Here is a 15,063-nt window from a genome sequence, read left to right as displayed (position 1 = left end):
GTTTTTGTTTTATTGGTCTTATAGAGGAGTATCTAGGTTGTTTGTTTGTTTTTGTTTGTTTTTAGCGGGGAAGGCGTTAATAAGTTATATAAATGTAAACAGGACAAAGATTAAAATATATCTTGTATAAAAATGACATGTTCCTCCTATCGGGCCTTGCTGTAGCAATTGTTCGCCTGAGCCAGAGGATGAAATCGTGCATGGTAGGTGACATGCAGAGTGCAGGATTCTGGGAAGGGATATGTGGGAGACAATGAACCAGTAAAGATATATTTCAAAAGTGCTAATTTCCAAACACCCCTTACTGATCTTGATAAGAACTGTTGGGTACTTGGCAGTTTTGAAGATTAGGCCACTTATTTTTGACACCTAAATAGGTTCCTAAATCCATAACTGTATGTTCTTCCCCCCCCCCAAATCTTTTACCCATCAAATAAGTACCTCCTTCCCCTGCAAAAAAGGCAAAATTAAGACATGGGTGTGTGGTGCATATTAGGTGGGGCAATAGGGAGACACCTGCCAACCATTGAAGCCATCTGAAAAGTTTTGCTTTTGCATACATATACACCAACAACTCAGTCAGCCAAACAAAACTGTACCAATAATCTTTGCTGACAAAATACGCCTGAAAAAAGTGGCTTAGAATAAGTGTCACAGCTCTCACTAGAGTTGCTTGAGCAACACATTATGTGTGTTTGTGCGTAATACAATATATTTACACATACAATTGTCTTTAAAAGTACTGTGCCAATAATACTGTTTACAGATATCTATAGATATTTGTTTGCCCTTCAGTTAAACCGTACATAAGCATCTATTATGACTACAAATGATGTATACATTAGCTGAGAGTTTTCCAGTAAAACTATCGTATCACAGAACAAAATAGGAACGTGGGATGAAAACTTTACAAATACTATCTCTCTCTCATTGATATACAGTTGGGATTGCATTTCACTAAACCACATAATTATTCAGTGACTTTGCTTTCACCAGCACAAACCCAATGTATAAAATAGTTTAGGGCTAAATTGTGTCTTGGACTACATGCCGATGAAAAGAAGCAATGGGAAATAATTTGCCTTCCATTCCTGCATGGGCTAACTGGATCATAAGTCTGGCAGGTAGACAAGCAGGTGCTATGTGCCTGTTGACCTGTTGAGCAGGTGAGCAGGGATGAGTGGGGAATTGACAAAGACCTGGATCTGCCAGCATGGTCAAGCTAGCATAGAGAGACAAGGTGGGTGAGGTAATATCTTTTATTGGACCAACTCCTCTTTGTGAAGGAGACAAACTTTTGAGCTTACACAGAGATGTGTCAACTGGAAACTGGTTAACTCTCTCGCCAACAGAAGTTGTTCCAATTAAAGATATTACCTCACCCACCTGGACTCTCTCTAATATCCATTGGACTAACCCAACTTCAGCAACACTGCAAGCAAGAAAGCATAGAGTCTGTCATAATTTGCTACTGGTATAGGCCAGGAGCAAATTACAGGGTAAGAGGGAAGCAAGGAAGGAATTGTAACTCAGAGATGTCTCTGTCATAGTGTCTCCAGGCGGCTACTCCTGAGGTGTTGGTAGCTTATGCGATGTCCTTTACACAGGGCTCTGTCTAAAGTCACAATTTTGTCCTTAGGCATTGCATGGCACACTGAATATTTTCTGTTTTTATGAGTAATGATTTTGTAATTCTAAGTGCTATACGATCCACCTAACTAGAGAGAGTCTACACCAAGAAATAGTTTTCTGGTTGAATAAATAATATGCAAATAAGACTCTCTTTTCTATCTAACCAGAATACTGCATTTATAATCCCAAATGCCTGTTTACCCAAGAATAATGTAAATTCTCGCAGCCAAAGTTCATACAACCACAGAATTATACAGGATTCTTGCGGATAACAAATTGGTGTCTTGCAGGCAGTGTTTGTGTCTTTAAAGTGGGCCACTCGCACTGGGTAAACTCATGGAATGGAGATGGAATGGAAAAAACATTTATACAGAAGTGATTTTCTCAACTTGTAATTTTCTGTGTTTCTGCTGTTGGAAGATACTGTGTTTTTAATAAAAACTTTATCCCTTACAGCTCTGTTTTGCTTTCTCTGTGATCTTTCATGGAAGTTGTAACACTGTGTTTGACAATAGTCTGTAGAGAGGAAATGACTGTATCTTAATATATTAATTATTATGGCTATTGGGAAGAAGCCTTTGTTCATATATATTTATAATGAAAATATAATCTTTAACAACTTTCAGGGAAAACGATGAAAAACGAGTAAATGGACATGGTGCCATATGTTGCTGAAAGCTCATGCTTTTCAGCAGACCTTCTGATCTTAGATTTCATGTTTATGAACAATAATATATTTTGAGTGTTCATGATTTCAGAAATGCTGCCTTTCTTTTATAGGAAGCAATAGTTACAATTCGGCTTCTTGATGTTCTTTGTGAAATGACATCAAACAATGAACAACTAGAACATCTGCAGACTTGTCCTGGTTTGCTTGAGACAGCTGTGGGTGAGTTAATAAATGCTACCGCTTTCCAACTACTGCTTGGTTTCAAAACTGTATTGCACCGCACATGAAAATGAGTTTTTTTTTTTTTTTCCACAACTCATGGTAATTACTATTGACCTTTTAATAAAATAAATAGAGCAGTGAATTATTAATCTACATTTTCAAATGTTTGATTTGTCTGAGGAAGTTCTGCTCCTGTACTTGCTCAGAGTGCAGTTAGCTCTGTTTGCCCAACAGAGCCTTTATCTGTCTCTCAGCAGTCCTATTTGTATGGGATGAGTTTATAAAGGACGACAGCTTCATTTTCTTCTACTGTCTGATTGTGTGTTTGAATTCCTCTAAAAAGAAAAATGGGGCTTTCCCATCTATCACTTATTTGGTACCTGAAAGCCAAGATAGAGAATACAATAAAAGTTCTCATTAATCAAATTGTTACTTCAAAGTTTAGTTTAAAACAAGCCTCCCCCATAAAAGAAAGATTTTTACACAATAAAAAGAAGCCAGGCCAATGAGGAGAGACCCTTGCTTCAGGGAAAAAGGAGAAAGTGGTGTGCAAGGGATGACTTCTATCCCCAAAACTCTTTGCTTCAGCTGAGTCTGATGTTGCTGCACACAGCCTTCTACACAGCTCGTAAAGGTCTCATGTCAGTTTAAGGAAATCATTCATTCAACATATTACTTTGAACTTGTAGACTGAAACTACTCAGCTTATATACATTGAGATATTCTAAATGTCCTTTGGGAAGAGGATTGCTAGTGTGCTCTGCTTCTACGATTAGCTACAGCTAACCTTTCTGATTAAATTCAAATACATAATTTACTACTTCCATTAAGTAAGAACACTTAGATACATTTACATCTATGTATATCTTGAAGAATCACAAAATAGTCACTTGTATTTTCTTAACAAATGCTTAACTATTCAGCACAGAAGGAGAATTACAAGGAGTTGGAGATCAATATGGCAGTTTCACCAGTTAATGTGCCAATACTTGTTTCACAAGCAGCTTTCAGTCTGTTTTTTCTGCGCAGCTATCTCCAGATTAATTAAACACAGCTGCAGACTAGAACATTGCAACCATGTGTGATCTGTTATAGTTCTCAGGCACAGCTAGCCAGTAGGACTATAGCAATGGATTCTGTTCTCCAATTTGTTTGTTAGCCTAAAAATAATGATGTTAACTTGACAGTTTAGTGTTTTTTGTTAGCAGTAGTTTGAGGCAAAACCTCAACGTTCCAGAGAAGTCTCTGCTTTGAAAGAATTGAAAACTGAGCACTACGAAGGGATAGCATCAAGAAGAGTGTCCGAATCATCAACCACCAATGGCTCTGATGCCTGTGTGGAAAATTGGACTCATCATTAAGACTCTGTGTCTGAACTACAAAATCAAATAAGTGGGAAAAGCTTCAGGGCTGTCTTACCCTAATCCTGGCACAAAAATTAACAAACAAACAAACAAAATTGGCAAACTGATGTTCTTCCAACATTCTTGAAAAATCTAGAATTATTAGAAAATGTTAGTGTTGTGAAAATAGTGCCGCGTTATCAAAAGCAGTGATGTTCCCAATATGGTAATGTATTAAAATGTCTGTTTGTTTCCTTATGTAGACACTTTGCAGCTAACTCACCTGGCTGGGAAACAGACTACAAATATCTTCACTGCCACACATTCTATGACAGGGGAGGAGGAAATTTCACATCCAGCTGTGGGTTTTAAATCACACCTCATTCGTTTGATTGGAAATTTGTGTTACAAGAATAAGGAAAACCAAGACAAGGTAGGATTGTTTCCATGTAGTCTCTTGCATGATCCGCTACACACATGAGTTTGGTTTATGACTAAATAATATAGTTAATCTACAGTAGAGGGTAAAATTTGTATTTTGTATTGCACCATAAGATAAATTAATCAAAGGGCTCGTAACACATAATGTTCCTCCAAAACACACTTTTCAAGATCTCTGGGTCCTACACATGCCTGTCACAACACAGGAGATGTGGAGATGTGTTGAAAAGTGTGTTGTGGGGAATATTAATCATCGTAGCAATATAGACAATTTCCAGAAAAGGAATAAATGGGATAGAAAATAAAAAGCATGGGATAAGGGCTAGCTCAAATGACTAGTAAAGGAATATAGAGCATTTTACATCTATCGGCAACTCAAATCAGGCCTATGTTAGCAGGGACTATAGCTGTTATCTGACTGCTCGTGAGCGTTCCATGTGAGATGAGCTAATCTAATTCCACATTGCCAAGTAGAGTCTGTGTAGTGTTACTTGGGCTGTTTGTATCTGGTCCTCCACTCCTTATTTTGTGGTCACAGTCTCAGGTTCTGCCACCTGTGGAGAAAGATTTCTTTTACAGTATAGTTTTTTCATTGGAACAGTCTGTTATGCTGTTTGGATGGAAGTAATATCAAGTACACTGAACAACTAAATATCAAAGGCAGGTTCCTTGGGAATGCCTGTACTTCAAACTTCAAAATGCCTGTACTTCCATTGCCAGTTTGAGGAGACGTACACGCGTTAGCTCTTGTTGCTAAATGGTAGTTTGTCTTAAGCCCTGTGTATGGCCAGTGCACTGGCACTGCTCCAGGAATAAGACTGAGTGGATTGTGACTCAAGTCAGAATCTACCTCCCCATTTCCTCTTACTCTATGGGAGACAGACCCTTCACCAGCACCTATACCTGCCATGGACTACATCTCCCAGTGTACTGTTGCAGCTCTGCTGCCTGGTGCATTGAAGGCAGAGCTGAAGCAATGCCCATTTATACAGGCTGGGAGGGAGGCTGGTAGTGACTCTGCAGAAACGGCTTCCTTCACCCATCCTCTCACCTGCTATGCAAGTAGCTAGGACAAGGGATTAAAGATGTGATTTATATTGGCAATGGTGGAAAATTTTGGGACAATGCTTCTGAGTGGAAAAATTAATTACTGCTGTTACTTTGATGCATCTGCATCTTGTATTAAACCCGTAGCTTAGTTTTCAGTAAATTTATTTTTCTCCCTCCATTGTGGAAGGAAGCCTGGTGTTAGCCCTGTGGTATCATTATGATGGAAACCTTCCGGGGCTTTCTCTTAGGAGTGCATTGTTTACATCTCTCCTTCTTCATAGTTTATTTTTGCTATTGTGATAAGTTCTTAAGACATAGAAAAAGCAGAGGTTTAAGTTGTAAAATGAGATGTGATTATTAAAGCAGGTTGTTGTTGCCAGACTAGCCACCCTAATTATATTTTTTCTGAAGCTGCGTAGGTGAAGTTTTGTAAGAAAAAAGTCTCAGACCAAATTTCCAGTTCAGGTTACAAAAAATATGGTTGTGCAGGATATCACTGAATATGATTTTTGACTTGTATAACAAGTCTGATGTAAATCCGAATGTTTTCACTCAGTGCTGGTAGAGCTTGAGCAGCCACAGACGTATGGAAAGTTCAAATCTGTGCAAGGAGTGAAAACTCCTTTTTACCTAAACAGACTGGTGGGGCTCACCACCCTCTTAACTCCTGCTTTAGAGTGGGGAAGCAGTCAGGAACTGCCACATCTAGGACACCAAGGGTCAGGTTGAGCCCAGTGGACCACTTGTCTCCGCCCCTGGAACAGGCATGGAACTCTCCCAGGAGGGGAACCTGCCAAGAGCCACCTTCAAACACCTTGGGTGTGTTTGTGGAGGAAGGGAGGAGTTGTGTTTTTGCTTTGTGTTTTGTGTCTCACAGAATGCAGCTGGGTGTGTCCCTTAGTTGGGAGATTGTGAGGAAGGAAGGGGAGTACTTGGGCAGAGCAAGGACTGTAAGAGATGTTTGACAGGCAGGTTGGACATGCAGGAGGCAAGTCTGTTCTGCAAAGAGAAAACTAAAATTATTTATTCTGTCTTTTTTTTAAAGATTATGCAGTGTTTGGGGCAACGGCTGTCCTCTGTCATTATACAGTGCCTAACACAATGGAGCCCCAGCCCTTCACCCCAACCTCCTGTTCAGTAGAAAATTGGATTTTTGTTTCACTCCAGATGTCTGCATAGTAGCACAGAAGAGAACTGCCAAGTTCAGCTGTTGCTTATAACTAGAAAATTCTGTGTCCTGAGTTGAAACTCTCTTGACAAAAGAATGATACTGAGGAAAATTAGTCTCTAGAAACTAAAGTCTTGTGTTTAGCAAAGGAACAAGTACATCATGGATAGCAACTATTTATCTTCATCGACATTATCCAGCCCGTTTTCAGGGACATCATCTAAAGAGTGTCACGTAGTTCATTTTCTGTCTCCCATTAATTCTTTCTTCTCTATTAAGAGTGCAGTTTTTTGTGGTGTGAACACCATTGTGTTCTCTTTTTCTTTGCTAAAATATATTCATTTTGAAAGGGGGGAATCTGTATCTCGTATGGAGTTTTTGTTTGGGAATTCCAGAAAGCCATTGACAATGAGTATAAGCAGTATGTCAATATTGCAACATGTCAAAAATGTTTCTCATTTTTAAGTAAAAATGTTCTGACCAGCTCTAATCAATATGCAGCTTTTAACTAATAAAACAAAACATAATAACAAATGTGCATTTAAGAAGATGCCTTAGATGTAGATATTGCTACCATAACTTTCTTCCCTCTACAGAGTACATGGCCAGTAGTCCTTACTGCTGGAATTCTTATGCTCTTCGTAGACACATGGAAATAACCATAAGAATTGTATAAAAGGAGAGTGGTCAGTAAACTTCAGACCCTGACTGCATTCTTAGGTACTTGGCTCTACTGTGCAGGCAGGCAGGCAGTGAGATTTCTTGGGCAGGAAAATGGTTTGACTCAAAACAATTTTATTCTTTAGGCAAGGGGAAAAAAAAAGTCTTGATTACCAAAAGCATTTGGCATCAATGCCAGGCACATACCTACCTGCATGGGATTGCTCTAATTTTGCAAATAAATCTATCCATAGAAAGAAATCAATACTTTCTTTTCTTACAGAGGAAAGATTACTTGAGGAACATAGGTTCTGAGTTTTGAGATGCATGTCATTTTTCAGGTTTCAGAGTAGCAGTTGTGTTAATCTGTATCCGCAAAAAGAAAAGGAGGACTTGTGGCACCTTAGAGACTAACAAATTTATTTGAGCATAAGCTTTCGTGAGCTACAGCTCACTTCATCGGATGCAGTTTTACATTTACATTTTACAGTTATAGCTGACAATAACGCTTCCCTAAATTTAACTTCTCCATTGATTCAGAGTAGAGGAAGCGTGTTCTTGTGTGGGTAGAAAATATACTTCAGGTGCATCTTTTGTAAGGTGGAAACTTAAAAACAAATAAAATATTGTCTGTTTTGTCTAATAAATTAGTTTAAAATTTTTTATAACATTGTTGGCTTTCGAGAAGTCTACCTGGCTGATTTGAAGGCTGTTGAACCTGAAAATATGAGCAAGATCTGACTAGTTTAGAATTCCTCTTTTTTTGTAATGTAATTCCGTTTTTTTAAATGTCAGAATTCGTAAATCAAACTGTCATCATTAGTCTCCTTTACTTACTGTTCCTGTAACAGTCAAATAAAATTAAATTCCTAAGTAGAAGATACATAACTCCTTGCTTAGTTTTTTTTTTTTTTAATGATGTTATAATTTTTTACTCAAGTATTCTGAGTTATCAGAAATAACTCTTAGCTGGGTTAACTGCGTCTGTCTCTCAATATTTGTATTATGTAAAAGAGGCAGTGTATTCATTCTTTGTGTGTTGTTCAGTTCACTTAACTGACTACACGCTTGGGCTAGGCCATGCAATTGTCTGTAAAGGAAGGTACACAAGGTGTTAAAATGACATTGATTTAATTATATATGACATTATTTGAGAGAGAGAAATCAACATTATTTTATTGATGTTTCTAAAGGAAAAAATGATACTGCGATGGATATTGAAATTCCGGTTAAAATTACCCACATAGCACTACACCAGCACAGAATTGTTATTGCTACTACTTTTTCACAATGTCATGGCATTTCATTCTTATGGCCTGACTGTCAGAGGTGCAAAATTCTTACTGAAGTTGGACTTTGAGTACATCTATTACTATTTGAATAGATCTATTATCTATTTACTTTTACTAGATTTATTATTTATTATTTATTTATTTATTATTAAAATAGCCTATTTTAAGCTTCTAATATATAATAGATACAGAGGGTTTCTAGTACCTTTTTTTAAACACATTTGTTCAAATTCTTTCTCAGTATTGCTGCTTGCTGGTGGCAGGATCACCATATGTGGAAGAATGTGTGCCTTTTTTGATCACATACTCTCCAGATCAGATCTTAGCTTGTACTAGAAATTCTTTTCAGTTTTACTGGTGTCAGATACCACTGATGTACTGTTTTTGTATAGATTTTCCACTATTGCAACAGAGAGGATTTCGTTTTAGTTTTCCATATTGTTTTCCGTAGTTTTAACCTCAGTATGAACTTTAGTTCCCTCTTCTTTCCCTCAACCAACATCCCAGGCATTATTTTCTTAAGGTTACATCAGACTTTACAATGAGCTGATCTTATAATATTGTGCATTTTGCACAGAATCCTTTTGGACATAGTTTTCTCTTCCTCTCCATTTACGGATGCTTAAATGTTTGTTATAGTTGCGTATGAGCTACAGCAGTGGTTTTCAACCAGGGGTACGTAGAGGTCTTCCAAGGGGTACATCAACTCATCTAGATATTTGCTTAGTTTTACAATAAGCTAGCCAAGTCAGTACGAACTATAATTTCATATAGACAATGACTTGTTTATACTGCTCTATAGACTATACACGGAAATGTAAGTACAAGATTTATATTCCAATTGATCTATTTTATAATTGTATGGTAAAAATGAGAAAGGAAGCAATTTTTCAGTAATAGTGTGCTGTGGCACTTATTCGTATTTTTACGTCTGGTTTTGTAAGCAAGTAGTTTTTAAGTGAAGTGAAACTTGGGTGTAGGCAAGATAAATCAGACTCCTGAAAGGGGTACAGTATTCTAGAAAGGTTAAGAGCCTCTGAGCTACAGTGTCAGTCACTTTTGTATCTCTGTTTTCTTGGCTTGGTATAGCAGTTTTGGCCCTCTTGAGTTATTAAAATTTCTAGGTTTCTATTTTATGAGAAACCTAAAGGTTTGTAAATCTAGGTACAAATTAAAAATAATGGAGAATTTCTGTTTTATCAAGTTTCAGGGCATTTAAGAACATGTTATGGAAAACAAGCCAAAATATGATTCCAACAATTTCGTTTGCAGGGTAATGCAACATGATCATATGTGGTTGATCCACTTTATTGTATTAACTGCATGTTGTAGTGTGCGCAGGTTCATTGTGAAGAGTAAGGGGAAGAGACCAGTTAGGATGATAGTTTCTTGGGGGAAAACATGTTCTTTATCAGGCTACTGATCAACAAGTTTTAAATCACTGAACATATGCAATAAACACAGGTATTAATTGTAACAATCCCACCTCCTATTGGAATCTCTGAAAATCCCTGTCTGCCTGAATATTGCTAAAGAAGTCTAAGGGAGTTAGCGGCCTAATTTTCATTTAATTTCAATGGGGTTAGAGTGTCTAACTATCTCTATTCCTCCTCTATCCTTTCACACCTCAAGTACTCCAGAGCTCTAATTACTAGAGGGTCTTACCTTGAAATAACCTTTCCAAGGGGTAGTTCTAATGGACCCTTAATTCTGTATCCATTTTCTTTGAACCAATCCACCCTCCATGACTGTCTCCATCCTCAATAAATAAATAAAATAAAATTAGGAACAATATGTGAACCAAGACTTAGCCTGAAGGATGCAAGAGAATAAAAGAGCATTTAGCAATCGAAAAGGAGGAGGCAGAGGAAAAGAAAACTTAAAGGAAAAACTAGGACATGGTGGGGAATTGCAGTTGCTTATTCAGATGGAATTGACAGTACTGAATTTCTGCCATCAAGTGATGCAATTTATTATAACTTGTGAACACTCAGCACTGTACTGCTCTCAGTTCAATGTGGTACTGCCCAACTGCAAGATGGTGCTGTTTGTTTCTCTGGGACCTGCAGTAATCTGAGGTAATTTCATTTTAGAGGCTATTGCTCTTTAAGAATAAAAAGTGTTTTTTCTTTTAGTTCTACAGCATGTATAAGAATGGAGAAATGCTCTCTACCGTGTACCCTGAAACTAGTTCCTCTTTCTCTGTCATTCTTATATTAGGGATTTGGAGAAGGATTTTGTAAAATAGGGGTACTTTTCTAGGTTAATCACTTTACTCCAGGCCTACTCCATCAGTTTCTCATTATCCCATCATATTTTTTCCTTTCAGGGAGGGAGATGGAGAGGGGAGAGCAGCAAGTGACAGGGGAGGGGTAGAGAGGAGCAAGCAGAGGGTGGGGCCTTGTGGGAAGAGGCAGAGCAGGGGCGGGGCCTCAGAAGAAGAGGCAGAGGAGCGGGAGGTTCCAGCACTCCTGCTTTAGTGTCTAGTTTTCAGAAATTAGAAAGTTGGCAACCCTAACACCACCCCACAAGCAAACAGTGATGGAGCCTGTCCATTACATGTCTCTCACATAGTTTTGATCTTTTAGTTTATAAGGTTTATTGCTTGCAGCAAAAAAAAAAAAAAGTTACCATGCTATGAAAGGCAAACTTTCTTTAAAAAAGTAAACAATTGAACAGCTAGTATCTGTGTTTATGAAGTCTTATCGTGCACTACTGAAATTTAATTTCAAATCATGAACCAAAGATTCCAGCAAAATATGTCACTTCAAGTGAATGAAAGGTTCCAGTGAGAGCTGAGGCAATTTTAATCCAATGATTTTACAAATGTGTGTTGCAAAGCTTAGTTATTAATCTGCTCACTCATAAAATGGCTTTCTCCTAAAATCATATAAAGTGACTTTCTGCAGCATTGCACTAACTTAAATTTAATGTGAATTCAGAAATGTTGGCTTTCAGTGATGGGGTGTGTGTGTGTGTGTGTGTGTTTTTTTTTTTTTTAAGGTGCACATAGTAAAATGAAGCCCTGATTCTGATTTGAGTATTTAGCACTATATCCATATCATCATCACATCTGCAAAATGCACCTTTAGGTCTAGATTGTGGCCTGGATTACATATTTGTATAGGGACATAGTGAAAGGAAGTTGCACACTTCTCTGCTACTCCCATGCTCCTTAGCAGGTTGGTGGGACCTGGGCTCCACCCTGGTCAGTGTAATAAGAGCAAAGAGTGAGCAGAGATGGAATTTTGCTTCTCTGAGACGACATTCTTTCCCTATGCTTCTCCTGAAGGCAGTGCAACTAGCCACCATCTTTTGTGCAGCAGAGACTGTAAAAGCATAATCTACCCCCTAAGGTATAAAAATATTCTCCAGAATAATGGTAATTTAACTAGATAAACATTAAGAACACTTTAATACAAGAATATTAAATGTGGAGAAAATTCCAATCAGGGCTGTCTTTAGGATTTATGGGGCCCCACGCTGGAGTATTAAACTGGTGCCCCACTGACCCCAGTGTGTCGAGGGTGCATAGCCACCACCCTCACCTGCGGACCCCCAGAAGACACCCCCCCCACCACCGTTGCTGATGTCCCAGGAGCTGAGCGGCAATTCTGTGGGAGGGGAGAGGCCAGCCGGACAAGTTGGGGGAACTTTGCCCGACTACCCCTCGGAGAAGGCTGTGCCGTAGATGTCTGTTCGGCCCCACACCCTGCCCGGCTCGCTATAGTCCACCTCTGCTCAGCCCTTCTAGGCTGTGTCATAGTCACCCCGCTACTTGTCCGCCACTGGCACCACAGTGAAGTGCGGCATCTCGGGAACAGGGGACCTGTGGAGCCGTGGCAACTCCTCCTGCCCCATGTGGCTCCCCCCAGATGAGCTGGATTGCTGCCAGGCTGCCACTGGGCAAGAAACACGCTCCCCAGCCCAGCCAACTGTGCACCCCATCCAGCCCCGCCAGGTGCAGGGAGGGGGAGGGGCTCCGTTGGGGAGCTACGCTTAGTGCTGGGAGAGGACTCGGGCATTGTTGGGGGCTGGGCTCCACTTTGCAGGGGTGGTGCGGGGAGAGAAGAAAAACTTGTTACACAGGAAGCAAAAGGATACTGCTGGAACTGGCACTGCCTGGCCCACCTCGCCTCACCTCAAGCAGCAGTGAGAGAGTCACATAGGTGATTTCCCCTACCCCTTCCCAGAGACCCCAGCAGTATACTCTCTCAGAATGAGCCGTGGCAGATCATGCAGCTCTGCAACCCGACCCCACTCTTGCCTGCTTGCTGTCCCGTCCCGGTGGCAGTGCCTCAAATTTAGTGGTGCCCTACACAGCTGCGTATGCCTAAGGACGGCGCAGATTCCAATAATGGAGATAAGATATAACATGTTCAGCTTTTAAAATATTATCCAAATTGTCTACTTCAGCTGCATACGTATTGGGACTTCAGTTCTGCTGGGACTTAAACAACCATTTCTGTTCAGTTGATCCAGAGACTTATTAGGATTGACCAATTGAAGAGAAGGCTGGGAACCATTAATGTTAATCATTCTTTGAACATTTATTAATTTAGCAATTGCTAAACAGATATATTTAAATGTTATAAAACCAGAAGAAAATTTTTAAGTATGCCGTTTACATTCGTCATCACTGATTCATTCTGTTCTCCTTTTGCCCGTCTCCGACTTCTAAGTTCCTGCAGTATATTTCCGTTGCAAGCTGGTACAGCAGTGTACATTAGTTACAGAATCTGGGTGAGTTTCCTTCACTGGTATATCCAGAAGGCTCAAAGAAAAATATTTCTGAATATACAATGCATGTATTGGTTCAAATATTACATGGTTTCCTTCAAAAACTTAATTGAATCATTGCCTGTGCAATGAGTTTGTGTTTTTAATAAAATCAGAATCTTTCAGCAGCATTTGGTGTAGTTGATCATGAGGTGGTCTCAATTCTACATTGAGACCTGACGAGTAGATGGGATCTCTTGACCATGGCTCTGCTCACTCTTTTGAGGATCCAGAGGGCTGTGATGTCAAATGCTCATTCTGCCTGAGGGCTCACTTGCAGTGTCCTTTATGGTTCCATCCTGTCGTACCTTCTTTGTGGGTGACTACTTGAAGAGATTTGGGCTGCAATAACATCAGGATAGTGATGACAGTCGCTTTTAATTCTATTTACTGGATTCTGCAGTCTCCTTGCTTTCCCAACTCCTAGTCAAGATAGGCTCCTGGAGGAAAGCTTAGCCAGCTTTAACCTCTGTCCAGACAAAATGGATGTGATGCTGGTGGGTCAGGGAAGGCACTATTAAGAATCTTTAGGATATCTTTCTAAAATAAAGCTTTGAGCTTTTCTAGCTTCAGCAGAATTTATGGGCTTGATGTTGACATTTATTGGGTTCTTTGGTCTGTGTTTTGCAGGAGGTCAGGCTAGAAGATGATTATAAAGTTCCTCTGTCTTAAAATCTATGAAATTATTAATTGTATTATTGTTTGATTTTTAGTAGAATACACCATGCGTGAGATGTTGTCCAAACATAGACAGCATGTGGTCCCCTCTCTCTCTCTCTCTCTCTCTCTCTCCAAAGAGTTCTCAATAAATAGTAAAAACTAAACAAAGGGTGGGAGAAAGGTGGTAGCTGGCAATGATAGGTAGTGTTTTAAAAATGCAATGATATTTTTTTCTCCAGGTGCCTACGTGATCGCTGTGATCAGCAAGTTGGATTAATTTAGATGTTCCAGCAGAATTTGAGGAATTGGAATGCTGAGAGGGGTAGTGGCCTTGCAGATCAGCTCAGGAAGGGCATTTCATATATGTAAGAAGGTACAGTGGTGCTTGAACAGGCGTCAAAGTTGGGAATATAGATAGGCATAATGGAGACAGTGAGTTGGGGGTATCACGTAAGGAAATTTAGTGTAGATAAGTAACGAGAAAGCAGTTATGCAGAGCCCAGAATGCTGTTGCAAGACGCTTGGATATGAAGCTGCAGAGGAGGAGGGAAACCAGTACCGGGATTCATGTTGGTGGTATATGTTGACTGTATAAGAGAAGAAAGATAATTTGGTTAGATGTTTTCTGTGGATTGGAGAAGGGCTATGAAGGTGTCAAGGATGCCAGAGTAAGAGGTCATAGTAGTTGAGATAATGAGGACCAGGATGAGTGCAGGACACTAGGAAACGAACTGATTTTGTAGAAAATGTGCAAGAAGCAGCTGCAGGATTTGAAGATGGTTTGGTTATATGGGGGAAGGGAGAAGGCAAAGCAAGAAAAACGTGCTTGACAACTTATTAGAGTTTGATTTAATGATATTTACTTTGTAGATTTCGACGTGATGTTGACAATTTGTGTTTTAATGGTTATAAAGCTTTAACTTTTTGAATGTCTACTGTCATTAAATAATTATCTGACCACCCTCCCATAATTTGTGAAAATTTAAATCACAACTTTGAAAATTTAAATAATCAAAAATCTAAAAATATGCTTAAAAGCAAACTTCAATGTTATCTATCAGGGAATAGCTAGGAGGTTGTTTGGTCCTTAGTCATTGTTTACAACATATATCAAAACTAAATTAAATTTTAAGATGAATATAATCC

General features: G+C 39.2%; 1 protein-coding gene across 5 annotated transcripts in view; it reads left to right on the top strand.

Moving 5' to 3' along the window:
• Positions 1-15,063, top strand: part of ATXN10 (ataxin 10) — a 176,173-nt gene that overhangs the window by 94,741 nt on the left and 66,369 nt on the right. For 4 of the 5 annotated variants that reach the window (XR_006281710.1, XM_038406008.2, XM_038405980.2 and 1 more), the window contains exons 8-9: positions 2,413-2,521; positions 4,131-4,300. Coding sequence is in view for 4 of the 5 variants with exons in the window: in XM_038406008.2 (XP_038261936.1) it covers positions 2,413-2,521; positions 4,131-4,300 (279 nt within the window). In the remaining variant the exon portion in view is untranslated. Of the gene's footprint in view, positions 1-2,412; positions 2,522-4,130; positions 4,301-6,403; positions 6,515-15,063 lie in introns of those variants that run through there. The other variant, XM_038405989.2, reaches the window with a different exon arrangement.

This window comes from Dermochelys coriacea, chromosome 1 (genome assembly GCF_009764565.3).
Source record: "Dermochelys coriacea isolate rDerCor1 chromosome 1, rDerCor1.pri.v4, whole genome shotgun sequence".
Classification (NCBI taxonomy): Eukaryota; Metazoa; Chordata; order Testudines; family Dermochelyidae; genus Dermochelys; species Dermochelys coriacea.
Note: the sequence above shows the minus strand (reverse complement) of the source record. Positions and strands in the feature narration are given on the sequence as shown.